The sequence below is a fragment of the Ovis canadensis genome, chromosome 11 (genome assembly GCF_042477335.2).
Source record: "Ovis canadensis isolate MfBH-ARS-UI-01 breed Bighorn chromosome 11, ARS-UI_OviCan_v2, whole genome shotgun sequence".
In the NCBI taxonomy this organism is placed as follows: domain Eukaryota; kingdom Metazoa; phylum Chordata; class Mammalia; order Artiodactyla; family Bovidae; genus Ovis; species Ovis canadensis.
Genome location: NC_091255.1, coordinates 29,398,993 through 29,417,291, shown reverse-complemented (window position 1 = coordinate 29,417,291; position 18,299 = coordinate 29,398,993). Strand labels below are relative to the sequence as shown.

The 18,299-nt window shown below is 52.4% G+C and overlaps 2 protein-coding genes across 4 annotated transcripts; one reads left to right on the top strand and one right to left on the bottom strand.

Annotated features, from left to right (window-relative positions):
- Positions 1-251: 251 nt before the first annotated feature.
- Positions 252-7,535, bottom strand: TP53I13 (tumor protein p53 inducible protein 13). Of its 3 annotated transcripts, XM_069542753.1 has the most exons (8): positions 7,251-7,535; positions 4,860-5,037; positions 4,135-4,206; positions 3,866-3,907; positions 1,705-1,833; positions 1,362-1,565; positions 696-1,251; positions 252-615 (listed from the first exon to the last, which is right to left on the bottom strand). In XM_069542753.1, the coding sequence occupies exons 4-8, from the start codon at positions 3,878-3,880 to the stop codon at positions 503-505; spliced, it is 1,017 nt and encodes a 338-aa protein (XP_069398854.1). In that variant the 5' UTR covers positions 3,881-3,907; positions 4,135-4,206; positions 4,860-5,037; positions 7,251-7,535; the 3' UTR covers positions 252-502. The 3 variants fall into 3 exon arrangements, with proteins under 3 accessions (XP_069398854.1, XP_069398853.1, XP_069398855.1); XM_069542752.1 differs by lacking the exon at positions 7,251-7,535 and having other exon boundaries at positions 4,860-6,294; XM_069542754.1 differs by lacking the exons at positions 4,860-5,037; positions 7,251-7,535 and adding an exon at positions 4,386-4,656.
- ABHD15 (abhydrolase domain containing 15) lies at positions 6,044-11,670 on the top strand. Its single transcript, XM_069542750.1, has 2 exons — positions 6,044-7,393; positions 9,802-11,670. Exons 1-2 carry the CDS (start codon positions 6,513-6,515, stop codon positions 10,325-10,327), a joined length of 1,407 nt encoding a protein of 468 aa, XP_069398851.1. The 5' UTR covers positions 6,044-6,512; the 3' UTR covers positions 10,328-11,670.
- Positions 11,671-18,299: the final 6,629 nt, after the last annotated feature.

Genomic DNA, 18,299 nt, shown 5'->3' with positions numbered 1-18,299 from the left:
GTCCTGCAAATAATGTTTCAGTAACTACCACCAGCGTCCTGCCACCTGCTCGCCCATGGTGGTGGGAAGGGTCTACCACGTTACTAAAACCAGGATCTGAGGCCAGGTTGGCAAGAAGCAGCAAGCAGAGGGTGCCTGACTTGATGCTGTAACCCCCTCCCTACCTCAAACACAACCTACGTGACCTAGGACAGTGTCCCTGGCGGGAGTGAGTCTGTCTGTGTGGCCGATGCACAAGCTCAACTCCAACCTCTACTAAAATAATTTAATAAAAACAGTTTTTGCAACGGAGGCTTGAAACTGCTCCTTTCTCTCGCCTCCCTCTCCCCCACCCCATTCCTCCCAGCAAACCACACACAGGATCAGCCCATCTGCCGCGCTTGGGCGTGACTGCTCCCTCGGGCCGCCAGGGGGCGGCCCTGTGCGCGGGCCACGTGGCGGAGGTTGCGGCCTCCGGTGGGGGGAGGAGCCGGACCTGCCTCAGCGGCAGGGCTGGTGCAGGTCACTCGGAGCTGTCCCCGTCCGGGCCGCTGTCCGGCGTGGGCGGGAGGAGGGGTCTCCGGCGGGAGCGCTTGACCCGGCGAGGGGGCATCAGCAGCCTCCGCTTCAGCACAGCTATGGGCAGGAAGGGGAGCGGTCAAGGGCCGGGAAGAGCCCCGGGGGCGGGGCTGGGGGTGAGGAGGGCCACATCTCACCAGCCACGGTGTCCCGGCTGTCCACCGTGGGCTCCCAGTAGATGCTCTCCCCGCGTCTGAAGTTTCGGTGCAGCCGAGTGCAGAGCGTGGCCAGCGTGAGCAGCACCAACAGGAAAGTCAGGGCCATGGCCGCCCAGGCGGCCTCCTCCGTGCGCGGGGTGGGGCCGCGGGCGGCTCTCGGTGGCGCTGCTGCCCGAGGGGCCGGGGAAGCCTGACCCAGACAGGCACAGCCCCCAGGGCTGTTCTGCCCTTTGGGCAGCTGAGCCTCCAGCCTGGAGCTGACATTGCTTCCTGGTCCCCCTAGCAGCAGTGGGCCGGTGGGCACAGACCCGGCATTATCGCCTTCTCCCTGAGGTCCCAACATAGGCTGTTTGGCCTCCAAGCTCCCTGGGGAAACAGAGGGGACCCTCGGAGCTGAGGGGGTGGGCTGGAGACCAAGGGCAGCCCGCAGCCCACGTCTCCTGGCACCACTAGGAAAGAGCTGCCCATGTCCGCTAGATGCCACCTCCACGCCGGGTGGCCGCCAGCTCCGCAAAGTAAAGGCCAAAGCCGGGGCCTAAGAGGAGAAGAGACAGCAGTCACCGCCTCCCTGCCCAGATAACCCAATGGCACGACCACTCTGAGCCAGCAACCCCATGACCGCCACGCCTGGCCAGCACCCCTCACCTGCACACACCCTCGACGACGGCACAGCCTCCCTCTGCCCAGCGTGGGCACCAAGGAAGGGGGCCCAGGAACAGTGTCAGAACAGAACCCAGCTTTCTCTCTCCTCTGCTTCCGCTGCTGCCTCCTCTTCAGCCAGTGGGCAGCCCGGACGGGCTCCACCCACGCCATTTCCAGTGCTAAGCCCCATGCTGCCAGTACGAGGGGCTACGAAAGGAGAAGGGGACTGTTATAGCTAAGTCGAAGCTGAGGAGCAAGCAAGCAGAGGCCCTGAATTCCCCCTGCCCTGCCCACGGCACTGCAGCCTCCACTGATACCAGACAATCACCTTTCAGCAAGCACTTACCCGATCCTGGGTGAGGCTGGAGTCAGGGGCCAGTGAGGGCTGGGCCACACAAGTGTGGGCCAGAAGGGCAAGCTGGAGTTTCAGCCAGGGGTGGGCACAGGGGTGGTAGAGGAAGCTGATGTTCTCAGCCTGCAGGAAAGGCATGGAGACATCAAGCTGGGCCCAGGTCCCTCCTGAGAGTTCCAAGTTCTCCCATCCTGGGGAGTCAACTTCAAGGGACTCCCAGGATGACCAGATGACCTTCCCACCTTCTGGGCTTAGGAAAGGATCAAGAGCCCTGGATAGTGGTGTGCATGCCCTCTTGTCTCTGAGCATTCCCTTCATCCCTCCTCTCCAAGCAGTGCCACCCCTCAAAGGTCACAGCTTCCACGACAACATGAGTGGTTAACCCTGCCAGACTCAGACCACTCTCTTTAGCTATGTTCCTCTGCACCTGGCTCTACAGGTCCCCACCTGGGCTGTAACCACCCCCCCAGAGAGAGACCGGGTCTTCTACGTATTGACCCGTCAATATATATTCAGTCTCCCCAAAGTATCCGAATACAGGGCACACAGGCAGCAGGTGCACAATCTCAGGATGGAAACACTTCAATTATGAATCATTCTTTGATTGAGCTGACCTGATGCTCGGCATTTGTGCCGGAGGCTGTAGGAGATGCCAAAAGAGAACTCCTGGGCTCCGCTTGCAGGGAATACAAAGGAAACTCAGGGAAACAGGACTAATGCAAATGAACGAGCAAACTAATAACGCTCAAAGTGATTAGCAGTTAAATTGTAAGAGACAATTTCAAGCATTACATGAATTTGGAGAAGGTGATGAATAAATAAGGGCTAATGTGCTCAGGCAAGGTCTCAAGGGAGAGCTGACTCCTGCCCTGGGCCTTGAAGAAGGGTGGGGATGGATGGCAGGAGGGCAGGGAGCTGACCCCCTTCAAGTCAGGTCAGGCCAGGTATAGAGGGGAAGGAGCCTCGCACTCATGGGTGGTGAGCAGATCAACACAACTGAAGGGGAACCAAAGCTGTGGATAAGTTAGACAAGGCTTACTGAACCAGGTAGAGCCAGAAAAACCAGATAGGGGGGTGGGGCCACGATACGGTGGGAAATGAGGAGCCAGTGGTTTCTGAACAGTTTGCAATGAAAAGGGCTGTTTGGGGAAAGGAAACGGATAGGCGGCATGAGCTCTGCTGGCCTGGAGATATTACAAGGATCAAAAATAGGTATTTCAAAAGGAAAACCAAAGGGACAGAGAAGCTATCCAACCACTGGCAGTGACACACGCAGGCACACAAGGTGAACCCAAGGTCTGGTCGGTAACCTGAAGTACACACACTCCTTGTTGTTTAGTTGCTAAGTCGTGCCTGACTCTTTTTGACCCCATGGACGATAGCCCACCAGACTCCTCTGTCCGTGGGATTTCCCACGCAAGAATACTGGAGTGGGTTGCCATTTCCTTCCCCAGGGGATCTTCCCAGCCCCAGGGATCGAACCCACATCTCCTGCATTGCAGGCGGGTTCTTTACCGCTGAGCCACCAGGGAAGCCCATTACACACTCACACACTCCTGACAGCTTCCTGTTTCCCAAAGTGCTATCCCACACAATTTGTTTACTCCTCATGGGGAGCATGTGTGCTCAGTTGTGACCACCCTGGGCTGTAGCCTGCCAGGCTCCTCTGTTCATGGAATTTTCCAGGGAAGAATACTGGAGTGGGTTACCATTTCCTACTCCAGGGGATCTTCCTGACCCAGGGATTGAACCCACATCTCTTGTGTATCCTGCATTGACAGGTGGATTCTTTACCACCAGTGCCACCTGGAAAGCCCATAATAACCACTAAGAACCTCTCTCACAGAAAAGCAGGGTCCAGAGAAGTCAGCGGACTTCCAAAGTCACACAGCAGAACTAGAGCACAGGTTGTTTCCTCCTAGGACTCTCAACCCCCTTGCAGCCTCCTGCCCACACAGCCAGCTACTCAACAGCATTCCTGACACCTCGCTGCAGAAGACAGAGGCCTAAGCTCACTGTCCTGGGACTAAGAGCACTGTTTCCTCCTGGAATGGGGAGCAGTGAGGAATGGAGCTAGTGAGCAGAAGAGATGGAGCCTGCAGGGAGTTGGCTGTTTCCAGCACAGACCCCGAGGATGCCTCCTGCTTTTACTCACCTGCTGTGGCCGCATCCGTGAGTAGGTCACTCTTGGTGACACCTGTACCAGGGAGACAAGAGAACTGAGAGGCCCCGGGGGACTCCGCTGGGGAGGTGGGGATGGGACACGACAGCAGGCCCGTGCTGTCACGTTGGGATGGTGACGCTGCTGACTAGGGCCGGAGGAACAAGGTGCTCAGAGGATGGCTGTGGAGGGCACCGCGAGGCCAGGGCGGAACTGCGCTACCCCTTCACGCTCCTCTCTCCCACCGCCCTCCAAGCTCCCACCTGTGGGGGCAGAGGCCACAGGCCCTCGGGACAACGGGCTCCCGCCTCCTCCGCCGCCGGTTCAGCCACCACCTGTGGGTTCAAGGCGCAGAAGAGCTGGGTCTTTTGGCCTCGGAGAGGGCTCTGCCGTCTCCCTCCCAGGCCCAGCACTCCAAGGGAGAACTCCGAGTCCCCCTCTCGGCACGCCCCTCCTTCTGGCAAAGCACTTGGAGACCCCGGGCCGAAGGCTTCTCGGCAGCGGGTCGCCTTACCTCACGGGGACTCAGGAGTCCTGCCAGGGCGGCCAGGAGCAACAGCTGGGGCGGCGGCGGAGGAGGCGCCATCCCAGCCCGCCCCAGGCCGGCCGGCCGGCCGCCCAGCCAACAAGGGAACGCTCGCCGCCTGGGCCTGCCCCCGCGCACCCACGCCACCCGCGTGCCCACGTAGACCCCGGGCTCGCGCGCGCGGGTCTGGCCCGACCCCAGACCGCGCGCCTTGACTCCCCGGGCTCGCGCGCCCCGGGCCTCGCCCCGCCTCGGCCCTCGCCCCGCCCCGGCCTCGCCCCGCCCGGGCCTCGCCCCGCCCCCGCGGCTCCGGGCGGCTCCGCTGGGTCCCCGCCCCGCCCCTGGGCCCGCCCACAGCCCGGGCCGCGCGCGCACGCGTCCTCATGCCCAAGCTGGAGAAGTCATCTGGAAGCGGGTCCTCAGCGCACCGCGCAGCGAGACAGCCGGGACCACCTCCCTCACCCCGAAACTGGTCCCAGCGGGTCTCCGCAGCCTGCAGGGCGCAGCTGCAGCTCCTGGGTGGGATCGCGGAGCGGGAAGGAGGGCGGGAAGTGGGACTCCTGTGAACTAGGTGGCCCAGGAGAGGAGACGCGTCCGCTCCTTCGGCAAACCCGCTTCAGATTCATCATTATGACTGCCTCTGGAAGAGGGGCAGAATCCTGAAATACAAGCTGCGGAAAGGAGAGGGTCCCCACTGCTCCCCTCGCAAATAGCGCCCGGACCCGGAGGAGTCTCAGAGGGTCTCGGGCCTCCACGCTCCCCAGGCCCTGAAGTCCCGGGAAGTTGCAGCCGGGCTGGGGGCTGCTTTGTTGTCTACGTCTGCCTCCGCTTTCGTGATAAGCCCAACGGCGACCCGCCGGTGCCCGAGGAGACTTTGGCCACCTCGTGAGGTGGAGTCACAGGCCTCGCCCCCAGCAGGGTGCTCGGCCCGTTGTGCCGCCCAGTCCCCGGCGCCCATCTCCTTGGCCCAGCTCGAGATTTTGAGGGAAGACGGGAAAGTAGGTGGAGGGTGAGAGCTGTACTGTCCAGCCTGAAACTGAAATCGAACAAGAGCGTCTCCCACATCCACCGCCCCTACCCCCCGTGACTTGCAAGGGGTATTTCTTAACCGCCCCCCGCGCTCCAGAGATTGAGCTGATGAAGGGACTCAATCGATCTCCCGCCACAGTCCGCTTGCGGGGTGACAGGCACCCCCCTCCAAGGGCACCCGAATGCATCTTTCTCTCCGGCTCAGGGGCTGTTTCTTTTGGTGAAGTCCTTCCTGGGGAGCGGTGTTGAGGGTTCCCTCTCCCTGCAGCCAGGATCCAGGGCAACTCCATGCTCGTGGGGGCGTCGGCAGGGCGCTCTAATGCAGGCAAAGGAACGAGAGGTCCCTGGCCCTCTGGGCTCCCGATGCAAGCCCGCGGTCGGGGCGGAACGCCTGCCCTGGCCCTCGCTGGCCCTGAGCCGGACCCTCTCCCGGCAGGAGTTATTGCGCAGTTGCGGGTGCCGGCGGGGCGGAGACAGACACCGAGGTCGGAGAGGACCGCCGGTCCGGGTGACCGAGGTGCGGGTGATGGTTCCCGCTGCAGCCGCGCCGCGCCGCGCCGCCCCGCGGGAGCCCGGGGTCCGCGCCAGGAGCTGCGGTTCATTCGCTTCTCCCTTTTGCTGCTTCTCGGCAGCGGCCCCTGAGGGCGCAGTGACGCAGGGGCTCCCCGGGAGCCACACACCACGCGGGGCGGAGGGGTGGAGGCAGAGGATCCTGAGGCTCACCCCCGTCTCCCCCCACTCCGCCGCCCACACTCCGCTCCTCGGCTCGCCTTCCCCAGTCCCTTCCGCCTCGCCGGCGCGTCCTCGCTGCCTCTCCGTGGCCTCCGCTCCTTTCACCCTCTGCTCCTGCCTGTCGCAATCGCTGTACAAAGGGCCGGGGGGCGGGAGTCGGGGGGCGGGTGAGGGGAGCCGGGCGCGAACTGGCTGCCTCTGCGGGGCCACGGCCAATCCCGAGTGCACCCTCTCCCTGCTCCACGGGAGGGCCCTTGGCGGCGGCCGCGACCGGGCGGAGCCGCGGGCAGAGCGGGGAGCGAGCCGAGGGGCGTCCCCGCCGCGACCGCCCGCCGGGGGCTCTCCGGCCTCGCCATGCCATCGTGGGGCGCCGCCCTAGCCCTGCTTCTGGCTGCGTTCGCCCTGCTCTGCCTGCTCGCCCTGCGGCTGCGGCGGCCCGGCAGGCGCGCCGTCGGAGCGAGGACCCTGCCAGGGGCGCGGAGAGAAGATCACGGGGAGGAGGTGGACGGCGGAGGCCCCGCGGGTCAGTTCAGCGACGGGCGGGAGCCGCTGCCCGGAGGCTGCAGGCTCATCTGTAAGCCGTCGGCGCTGGCCCAGTGCCTGCTGCGCGCTCTGCGACGCTCGGCCGCGCTGGAGCCGGGCCCGCGCCCCTGGCTGTCCGGGCCCCACCTACAGACCCTCTGCCACTTCGTGCTGCCGGTGGGGCCGGGGTCCGAGCTGGCCCGGGAGTACCTGCAGTTGGCAGATGATGGGCTGGTGGCCCTGGACTGGGTGGTGGGACCTGTCGCCCGGGGCCGCCGGGCCACCAACGCCGGGGGCCTCCCGGCGGTACTGCTGGTGATCCCCAATGCCTGGGGGCGCCTCACCCGCAACGTGCTCGGCCTCTGCCTGCTGGCCCTGGAGCGCGGCTACTACCCGGTGATCTTCCACCGGCGCGGCCACCACGGCTGCCCACTGGTCAGCCCCCGGCTGCAGCCCTTTGGGGACCCGTCCGACCTCAAAGAGGCCATCACTTACATCCGCTTCCGACACCCCGCGGCCCCGCTCTTCGCGGTGAGCGAGGGCTCGGGCTCGGCGCTGCTGCTGTCCTACCTGGGCGAATGTGGCTCCTCCAGCTACGTGACCGGAGCCGCCTGCATCTCGCCCGTGCTACGCTGCCGCGAGTGGTTCGAGGCCGGCCTGCCCTGGCCCTACGAGCGGGGCTTTCTGCTTCACCAGAAGGTCGCCCTCAGCAGGTGGGTAATGGGGGCCGCAGACGCGGTGGATAGGGGTTTGGGGCTGGCTGGGAAACAGCTCTGCCTGGTACTGAATCAAACAGGTGTAGAGCAATTTGGGCAGAGTTCACACACAGTTTCTGAAGCGTCCAAACCCTCTAGTCTAGGCAGAATCAGAGAAGCAAATTTAAAAGCCACGGACCGACTGAGTCAGCATCATTAGCTGAAGCAGGAACTCCAACCCAGGGGGCCCCCTGGCCTCACCTCAGCTGCACTTCGTCCTAGCAACCTGAGAGCCTGATGCTGCGCATTGCCTAGTCAAATCAGCAAAGAGGGCTCTGGAAGCAATTGTGACTGACTGTCCAGAATGTTTCCTTATAGTCTCTGAGCCTGGAGGTGACAGGGATCAGAAATTTTGTGGTTATTTGATTTATTGAAATTCCTGAGACCTGACAAGTGTTTTGCATATTCCTAGGTATGTACTCAATATTTAATGCAAAAATTTTAAGAATGTTTAAACATATTTCTTTAAATCTCCAAAAAGAAAAGAATCTACCACCAGGGTGACAGGGAGACTCTTCCACTGAAAAGGCCTGGGTGACAGTCCCACAGCAAATAACCAGGCCTCGGCTTACACTGTTGCTTTCCTAGGAGATGAAGGGGTTAGCTAAGTTGCTGGAAATTCAGGATTTGAACCCAAATGGGTCTGACCCCACATCCCAGGTCTTTCTGCCCCACCACAGTGTTGCCATCATGTCTAGCTAATCCCTATGAGCCTCACTTTCCTCTTCAGTTAGAGTTACTAATAACCACTTCACAAGGTGGCATGAAGTAAGATAACCAAAGTAAGGGGCCTGGCACCAATACATGGTGGCAATTGTGATTTCTCTTTCTTTCCTTGCTCCATTTTGCCTCCCAAACCCTGAGCTCAACAACAGCCCACATGCTACCATGGCAACCCAAAGCCACTGGAACAGTCCAGGGGCAAAGTGCTCTCACATGGCCTAATTTTCAGTTTCCTTCCACAAATGACCACCATCAGTGCTGCTGACCCCAGGTACCAGCTGGAGGATACAGTGAGGGAAGTGAAGAGAAAAACTGGGCCTTTAGGAACTGCCCTGCCCATGGAATTTGGGGATTGCCCACTTGGGGCAAGCCTCTTTGACTGTTTGCAGGAGGCACCTATCCAAATTCAGCTGGCTAAGGCTGAATTAACCCAAACTAAGTACTGAACTGCCCATCCTGGCCTCCTGGTCAGGGTGCCAGGCTCTCCCCAGGGAGGTGGAAACAGCAAATATATCCCTCTTTCCCAGAGCAGTTGCTCTCAGGCTCCCATTTGGGAACTCACCTCATAAATTAATTATTACACTCCCAGTTACTTCCTCCGCCACTCAGCCCTCTCTAGAAATACCTGCCCCACTGATCAAGGTCACACTCATTTGTCATCATCTGGACAGCATATTATGTTTTAAAAAACAACCAAACTGGGCTTCCCTGGTGGCTCAGTGGTAAAGAATCTGCCTGCCAATGCAAGAGACATGGATTTGATCTCTGGTCCCGGAAGATCCCACATGCCGTGAAACAGCTAAGCCGGTTACACCACAACTACTGAGCCTATGCTTTAGAGCCCGGGAGCCGCAACCACTGAGCCCACGCAGTGAGAGCCCAAGCTCCACAACAAGAGCAGCCCCCGCAATGAGAACCTCGTGCACTGCAACAGGCTTGCCCCAACTAGAAAAAAAGGCCGTGCAGCAACAAAGACCCAGCACAGCTAAAAATAAAGAAATATTTTTTAAAAAGCAAGCAAACTAATACAACTTGAAGTAAAATGTTAATGATGGGGGTGTCACATGCTGGTTTGGATAGTCTGAGCCAGTGGGTTCTAAGAGGGGTACAGGAGGTGACAGTTTGTAGCAAGTTCCCTACAGGGGTCAGAAGTTGAGGTCAGGAGGACAGAGGTCACAGCTGTAAAGTCAAATGCTGCCCCAGGGCTGGGGAGGTGATGCCATGACCATCCTCGCAGAAACTGTTATACAGGAAGGAGGGCAGAAATACCCTGATTGTTGCTATGCCAGCACATGTCATCAGACCTCCTCATTTGACCTTCTCCTTTGAGAAGCCAGCTAGCTGCATTTTATGTGAATTATCCTGACTTTATTATTTTTGGCCACGCCATGTGGCTTACGGTACCTTAGTTCCCTGACTAAGAATCAAACCAGGCCCACGGCAGTTTTAAGCACCCGACTGCCAGGGAATTCCCAAATCTCCTGGTTTCAAATGATGGCAACAATGTGGAAGTTTTTAAACACACTATATGGCCAAAGAAAGCCTCCGCGGTCAGACACTGGCCTGTGGGCAGCCATTCTGTAACAGGTGCTGTTAATTTATTTTCTCTTTCCTTCGTTCCTCCTCCAACTTCTTGCTGCCAGGTACGCCACGGCCCTGGAGGACACGGTGGATACCCGCAAACTGTTCAGGAGCCGCTCCCTGCGGGAGTTTGAGGAGACCCTCTTCTGCCACACCAAGAGCTTCCCCATCAGCTGGGACACCTACTGGGACCACAACGACCCCCTCCGGGATGTGGATGAGGCAGCAGTACCTGTGCTGTGCGTCTGCAGTGCCGACGACCCCGTGTGCGGGCCCCCAAACCACGTTCTGCCAACTGAACTCTTTCACAGCAACCCCTACTTCTTCCTTCTGCTCAGCCGCCACGGGGGCCACTGCGGCTTCCTGCGCCAGGAGCCCTTGCCCGCCTGGAGCCATGAGGTCACCTTGGAGTACTTCCGGGCCTTGACTGACTTCTTCCGGACGGAAGAGAGGATGAAAGGGCTCAGCAGGCGCCGAGCTTCCTTCCTAGCGGGCCGGCGTCGTTGGGCAACCCTGCCGAAGCGGGAGGTCTCCCCCTCTTCCAGTCTGGAGGAGATCTTTAGCTGGAAGAGATCCTATACGCGGTGAGACCTAACCTGAGAAGCCCCTAGCCCCTCAAGGAAGAAGAGAACTGCGCGTGGCTGAGTCCTTACCAGGCAATGAGGACGGAACGTGGCCAGGCCGCTGCAGCCCTTTGCCCCTGGTCCAGCCCCTCTCTTAAACTGGTCTGTGGAAAGAGATGGAACCCCGCCCCCCCGCACACCCCCGGAAGCTGGCGTTCACTGGCCCCTGAGGAGAACTCCTGCCCAGACCCTGCTCTGCACATGCCAACTCATCCTGGTTCAGCAGTGGGGCATTGCCCATCACTGTCCCCTGTCATTGACTTCATAAGCCAAAGAATAGCACCATTTAAGTCCCTGGACTTTAGAGAAAATACTCGCTCACTAGCAATGACACAGAGAAGATGAGCTTTTGTGAGCCATTGGGTAGGTCTGCCCTACAGGTTCTCAAGCTGGAGCCACTTGAGGTAGTAGGGACAGACAGGATGTTTGTGTCTTGGTCCCACTTCCCTCGTTTCTTTTTTTCTGCGGCTGTGGCTCTCCGCTGACTTCACGTGGTGACAGTTGTGGAAGCGGCTCACAGAGCCCTGTGGCTGTGTCAGTGAAAAAGGCCCAGAGGCGGTTAGTGCTGTGCTGAGACTGGGTTGGGGAGGCCAACAAGGCGGAGAAAGTGAACACCTGCTTCTGGAACACTAAGGTCCAGCGTTTGGATGAGTTCTGCAAGTCTTGATTGGGAGTAGGGGGCTGATCTGGGGCTTCAGCCTAGGACCTCAAGACTCACTGGGGAGATTCCAGGGGTGATTAAGAATAGGAGATCCTCACAGGGTGTGCTTGACCATGGCTCAAGGAGCCAGGCTTTCAAACATTCTAGGTGCTCCTTCCAGTACCATTTTGGGGGATTACTCCAGAGAGCTCTAGCGAGAGGTGTTTTTCTCTAGAGATGTGAGCTTTCTCTAAGTGGTAAAAGTATAAACCTCATATCTTAGGTGGGTTTTTTTGGTTAGTTGCCCTCTTTTCTGACACTGTTGCTAGCCTTTCCCTCTTCAGAGCCTAGAGAGACATCTGGTACCAGAGAAAACAGAAGTTCCAAGAGATTGACTGGAGCTGACTCAGTGATTTATGAATATTTCACATTATCACGCCTTTTTTGCTCAATTATTCAAAAGACTATCTATCCATGTAGATGAAGAAAAAGCTTCCCCCTGGATCTGGCCACGTACTGACTGATAAGCTCGGTGTTTTGAGGACTAATGCTGAAGATTAGGGTAAAATAAGGTATTGTATGGAGTGATCCACACAACTTGGTTTGGATTAAGCCATTAAGCAATACAGTAGGACATCCAGTCCGTCCCCTCCCCTGCAAAAAGGAAAGCTTTGCCCAGAAGTCTAATTGGTCATCAAGAAAGCACATGTTTCTACAAGAGGCTCCATCCTGGCTTCACAAACAGGAAAGCAGTTTTAAGGAGGAGAGATGTTTACCATGTCCTAAGGCTTGGGATCGGAGAAGGCAATGGCACCCCACTCCAGTACTCTTGCCTGGAAAATCCCATGGATGGAGGAGCCTGGTAGGCTGCAGTCCATGGGATCTTGAAGAGTCGGACACGACTGAGTGACTTCACTTTCACTTTTCACTTTCATGCATTGGAGAAGGAAATGGCAACCCACTCCAGTGTTCTTGCCTGGAGAATCCCAGGGACGGGGGAGCCTGGTGGGCTGCTGTCTATGGGGTCGCACAGAGTCAGACACGACTGAAGCGACTTAGCAGCAGCAGCAAGGCTTGGTATGAGGAATTCCTAGGGCCATGATTTTAGGTTTGGATAATCTTCACCCATTCTTGTTCTTCTAGATCAAATAAGAAGAAACTCTATAAGAATCTGAACTGGAAGGCAGACAACAGTCAATTGTCTAAGGCACATTATCCTGTCAGGAAAAGATCCCCCCTCTCCTTCCCCACTGCTTCTTCCTCTTCCTCCACGTTCCTCAGCTAACATTCTCTCACTATTTCTGAGCAGGAGAAATAATAAGGAAGTTAAGTGAAGTGAAGTCGCTCAGTCGTGTCTGACTCTTTGCGACCCTATGGACTGTAGCCTACCAGGCTCCTCTGTCCATGGGATTTTCCAGGCAACAGTACTGGAGTGGATTGCCATTTCCTTCTCCAAGGGATCTTCCCGACCCAGGGATCGAACCTAGGTCTCCCGCATTGTAGACAGACGCTTTACTATCTGAGCCACCAGGGAAGTCCAAATAATAAGGAAGTGAACCCCAAAGAAGCCATTCTTCTTCTGGCTAACCGCCTTGGTGTAAGGCTTGGTGGAGAACTACTGATGTCTGGCCAGCCCTCTCCCCCAGCATCTGGCAGTGGAGATTTCAGTTTATTAGGCCTTGCACTCCCATATGCAGGACCCTATGATAGTTCACAACTCACTGTAAACCAAACACTTCAGTGGTTTTTTAAACAGCCCCCCCACCTGCACCCCCAGGATTAAATGGCCCCTACGGGCTAAAGTCTGGATTGTTTCTCTAGGCCAGATACCTTGAGACATTAGTCCTTTAAGAGCTTTTGGAGAAAGCATGGTTCATCTTTAACAGGAAAGCAAGCTTGTGGGGTGGGTATAGAGGAAGATACATATATCCTTAAAGTGATAAAAGTATGAACCTCACATCTGAGGTGTTTTTTTGGTTAGTTCCCTCTTTTCTGACACTACTACTAGCCTTTCCCTCTCCAGAGCCAAGCTTTCAGAACAGCCCAGTCCAGCTCCACTGATTGCCTTGGATCCACAGCCCTAAACCTCAGTTCTCCTCCATGCCCCTTGTGCCAGATGTACTCATAGCCGTTCTCAAAAAACTTCTCTTCCGTCTTCTCATCACTGTTTGGTGACATCATTGCTTTTCAGCCCATTTTTGGCAAGAAAGTGTACTTCCTGTTCAAGCAGGTTTGGGTGACTCTGCCCTTCATCTAATGATACAGGACTCACCCAAACTGGCTCCACTTTGGTTGTTAGCTAATTATATGAAACCAGATGGAAGAACCCCAGACACATTCTGAGAGAGTGCAAGGCCCTTGGAAAAACTGACAAGTTACAAACTTGGGGAGGTGAGAAAACAATGAAACAAACAAAACCCAAAGAAGTACCATGAGTTGGGAGTTTTCCAGGTGGCATGACTGGCAATCCACTCAGGTCTCATTCATTTGTTTGCCGCCCCTTTTGGTCTCTTCATTATTTATAAACACCTTCAAATGTTAAAGGGGGAAAAAACACAGCCCAATGACAATTATCTCTGAGGTAGAAACTGAGTTGTCTCCATCCACTGGACCAGAATGTAGGAAGCCCACAACTGCTTCTCAAAGTTTCTTTGAGTTCTACTAAGTTCTGACCTTTGATATCAAAGACTGTGCTTAAGCTGTAACTTAATTCTCTTAAAGATTTAGTATTTTATGTATTTATACATGGGTTTCCAAGGTGGCTTGGCCAGAGATGACAATGTGAAAAAAACATAGCACCAGATCCTCCTTTTGAGAAGACATTGTCTCTGTTTTGTGTGAAGATATCCTTGCTAAGACTTGAATGCTGTTATAAGAGATCTTGACACAGGAAGTGTCATTTCAGCTTTATATACAACCTCAAAACCACACCAGAGCCAGAGAGTCTTCTGTACTCATCTTCCACCCAGACCACAGGATAATTTGTCAGTCAGTCATGCTTAGAAATGCCAAAGTTTCTTCCTTTAGAAATGACCTTTAAAGCTTCTCCATGCTTAAATAAACGGATATACTTGGCCACTTTGGCAGAACTTGCCAATGATACCAGTGATTCAGTGATACCAATGATTCTACAGCCAAGCCACAATGGATGGCATCAGAAACTGTTTTCACTATTTATCACATTTTACAGAGTTAAAGATTGAAAAGTTATACCCAGGGAGTGTCCAAGTGCCCAGAGATGGAATGAATGCCTTAGGAAGCAGGCATTCTACAGATCTAGGTCCCACAACTCTGGTAGAATATGCAACCTAGACAGCCACTTGGCACACATCGTGGAGGGGACCGGTGGTGAGAAATAGTGGAATTTCATTAAAACAAACAATAAAAGATATTAACACTTTAAAAACAAGTATCTCTAGCTCCTCCAGCCTTCCTGTATAATAAGATAATATCCTATTCTAGTGTCTATCACTAGTGTGATTAAACAAAAAATTCTCTCCAACTTGTTTGCCTCTGAATAATAAATTGCAGTCTCCCTGCAACAATGGAATGTCATTTTTAAATCTCCAGAAACAAACACGCCGTTTGTCTCAAGTCCTCTATGTACTGAGCCACACTTACCTACCTGAGTTAATAGAGCCTTGCTGCACACTATTTGCTGGGTGTTGCTTCATTTCTATAGATCTAGGTTTGTGTCCCCTAACACTAACCACTGGCAGCTCTGTTTATTTATTTATTTTTGGCAGCTCTGTTTAATCAATAACCAGTCCTCCTGCTCTGGGCTAATAATTTCCCAGTAGGCTCAAAATTCCCTGATCATCAATGGTACCTACATAGAGATATTTTCCAGGAGCAATTACTAATTTGTGTGTTGGACAGAGCACTGAAATAGTTTCTGAAGATGTGGATTCTAGTTTCTCCTTCATCAGTGACACATAGGACTTTTGGGCAAGTTATGAGTTATTCCACATGAAAACACTTTGAGACAATAAAAAAGCCTTAATTTAGGTCTGTTAGGCTAAAATGAAATAAGAGCAGATGGATCCCGTTCTGCAAGTCCATTTAATTCCATAGAGTTCAAAGATCTCTGTAATGAGGTGACATCTGCTTTCAGATCAGAATCTTTTTTTCCGATTCTTATAAGGCCAAGAAGTTCTAATTATTATTTCTATTGCAAAGTAGGGAAGGACCTGGAAGAGCAGCATATTTGAGGCTCACAGACTGGGTGCTGGGTTGCCCAGTTGATAGCAAACTCTTTCCAGCCCCTTCCCAAGCACATTCGCGTACACACGCACGCACGCACGCACGCACGCACGCACGCACTGATAACCATGTTATCATTGGTTCATTTGTTCCAGCCAAAAAACCATCTGCTTTCTTCTTATAAGTGATGTCAGAAAGGATGTGCCTTTCAAGATCTCAGTTAGTAGTGACAGGGCTAAAGACCAGAACCCCAACCACTGCTCTTCATGCCATACTTTGCCTTTTCCTAGTCAATCACTGGCTGAGATGACAGTAACTAATGCTTATCTTAAACTCCATAATGTAAAAGGTGTTAACAAAAGGAGAATTTTTCAGAGCTGCTGCACAACTCTGTGACGGAGTCAACATGTATCTATGAATGGTGTCCCTAAAGTTTATTGCAGTTTGCATAGCCTTAGCAACCCCCCTCCCCCGCCCCCCCCCAGCGGCCTTGTCTCTCTCTTACCCATAAGAACAAGTATATGAAAATATAGTCACTAATTGCCTGGGACACATACAGGAAAACCCTGGTTTAGCAGTTTTTCATCAGTCAGATGTAGATGACAGTGCTAGCTTATAACCCTGGGGCTGTGGAGCTAACAGACCACTGTGCTGATTTTTTATTTCTGTTCAAATTTCTTTTATAGTCAGGATAGGCTTTAAACCCTATGCATTAACTTAGAGCATCTTTGATGTGTTTGGTCAATAACATGTGTTTTTGAGTTGCTGACATGGTTAGAAGCACATGTTTTATGATACTCTTTCACTGCAGTTTGAACAGCCCAATTGTAGAGATATAAAAAGAAATCTTGTTTTTTAAATCCCTTTTTAGAGCTCAACCAAATTCAAGGTGGGATGCTGGAAATGCTAGAGATAGAACACCTGGAATCTAATCTTAGCTGTTTGACCCAGGCAAATTAAACCCTATGTAAATGCTAATTAACCTCAAAATAGCTCAATATCAACAATCTAGTTTAAAAGCTATGTTGAAAAGTGCCACTTTTCTGATAGTCTTTTATTCAATAAAGTAGGTAATCTCAACAATGCTTTTTAAAATGACACTTAAAACTACTTTCTAATTAAAAAAACATAGAAGCCCCAGTCCATTAAACTCCATCCCTCCAAATCAAGCCTTCTAACCAAAAAATGTCATTTTAACAGGACCAGATTAGATCATCTACCTCATTCAGGGCTAAAATGTGGTGATTTTAAAATCTGGGAAGATAAACCCAGATGAAATCACCTTCAGAAGCTTTCTTTGCACAATGTCCAAGAACTACAGACAGCGGGGCGTCCATGTGTAATAATATAGACCACAACATACGTTTGTGTAAAACTTAAGAACATGCATCAAACCGTCAGAACCTAAACTAGAATCGTATCTCACAGCCGCAACACAATAGGCTACTTCACTGCCTGGGCACACAGAATTTGAGGCAATCAGACTAGAGCCGACATCAGGGAGCTCATTCTTAGCCGCATCTCACTCCAGTGATTATCCAATAAACAGTCACTGAACTGAAATGTATTTTATGGAAATGCAATTACTTAAAAAAACTGAGCAGACACTCCATGTACTAAAATTACTTTATTACAGTTGATTTTTTTTAAACATTTCCTTTGCTATGATACAAAGGATACTTACAAACAAAATATTACATATGACCTTGTTTTCGCTCTTATGTTCTGACAACTTGGTAACAGCTTTAAATGCACAATCTATACAATTAATACAGGTTATATATGAACTATAAGGTATGTTGAACCAGAAGAATACTGACAATATACTGTACAATAAGCCTTACCAGTTAGTGCTGCAAACCATTTCTACCAAAAGGAAAATGCACATCTGTACAGTCACTTTTACCAGCTGGTGCTGACAGAGGGGGAGAGGCTTCTTCTCCACTGGAACCCTTGGGAAGCCTCCACTGTGGGCGTCTGTTTGGTCCAAAAATTAAGAGGACTGTGTAGACTTTAAATTAGTCATCGGGAAAGTGGCAGAACATCACTTTCAACGTGATAATCTCTCACCAAAAAAAAATCACGTCCCAGCTTTAAAAGACCACGGTCCTTTGTCCACCATGAAAACCCGACAGGCTCAAGGACTTTGGGAGATGAGAAGAGAAGATGAAGGCTGCCAAAAAAGGAGGCAATAAACCAAGCCAAAATCTAGGTTTTGCAAAATCTTTTTTTTTCCCCCTTCACCAAAGGGAACTAGAAATGTACAAATTCATAGATGCATCTCAATGATAACATATCAGTTAGCTGATAACCCTCATTTTATCTGGACCCCTGACTTGTGGGAATAACTGAAAGAGACTGTGGATTATATACACCATTTTTAGAAAAGAAACTTTTGCTTAAAATATTCCATTTAGCCACCAAAGCTGGTCCTGTTCTATTACAGGTGTGCATTCATCTTTCAATGGTCTACTCAGAAATGATAAGGTTACAGCTTTTTTTCTTTTTAAAAAAATTTTTTAAATAAAAAAGCAATTGACTGAAGCATTTTTCTTTTTTTCAGTAAATAGCAAAAATAAAAATAAAAACCAACCCTGGCATTTGCACAAATAATGCAAATGGAGCGATATGGCCTTTAAGGTAACGGGTTAGTAGAAAGGAAGAGAGAAGTGAAGAAAATTCAGAGAAAATGACGTATTGATTTTTCTTTTTAAAAATTTCTACAATACATGTGCAAAAAAATCATGCTGGTTGAGGAGAACAAAAGTAAATGAGTATACAAAACTAAAATCATAAATAATATGTTTGGATGACTGGTAAAAGCAGAAACCAACCTGGGTTACAAAAAGGATTATACATTCAAGATGCTCTTAAACCCAGTGGGATAACTTATGTTAAAACTGTGTTAATAGTTACGTTAAAAATCTCAAGTTTGTTTTTAAATCTTCACAATACAAGCAAAGCTGTTTTAAAATATACACTATACATATTTCTCATAGTCTCTCCAACCTCATTAATGCGCATTAGGCTATCCTTTTCATATACTAAAACAAGGGGTTTCTGAAAGCTAAATTGTTCAGAGCAACCCATCCAT

Bases quoted from the DNA above. Each gene is read 5' to 3' on its own strand.
- TP53I13 (XM_069542754.1), bottom strand. From the start codon at position 4,457: ATGGCGCCTCCTCCGCCGCCGCCCCAGCTGTTGCTCCTGGCCGCCCTG. The intron at 1,834-3,865 runs GTGAGTAAAAGC...CCTTTCCTGCAG, and splicing joins CACGGATGCGGCCACAGCAG to GCTGAGAACATCAGCTTCCT. The intron at 1,566-1,704 runs GTAAGTGCTTGC...CTCCTTTCGTAG, and splicing joins CCAGCCTCACCCAGGATCGG to CCCCTCGTACTGGCAGCATG.
- ABHD15 (XM_069542750.1), top strand. From the start codon at position 6,513: ATGCCATCGTGGGGCGCCGCCCTAGCCCTGCTTCTGGCTGCGTTCGCC. The intron at 7,394-9,801 runs GTGGGTAATGGG...TCTTGCTGCCAG, and splicing joins CAGAAGGTCGCCCTCAGCAG to GTACGCCACGGCCCTGGAGG.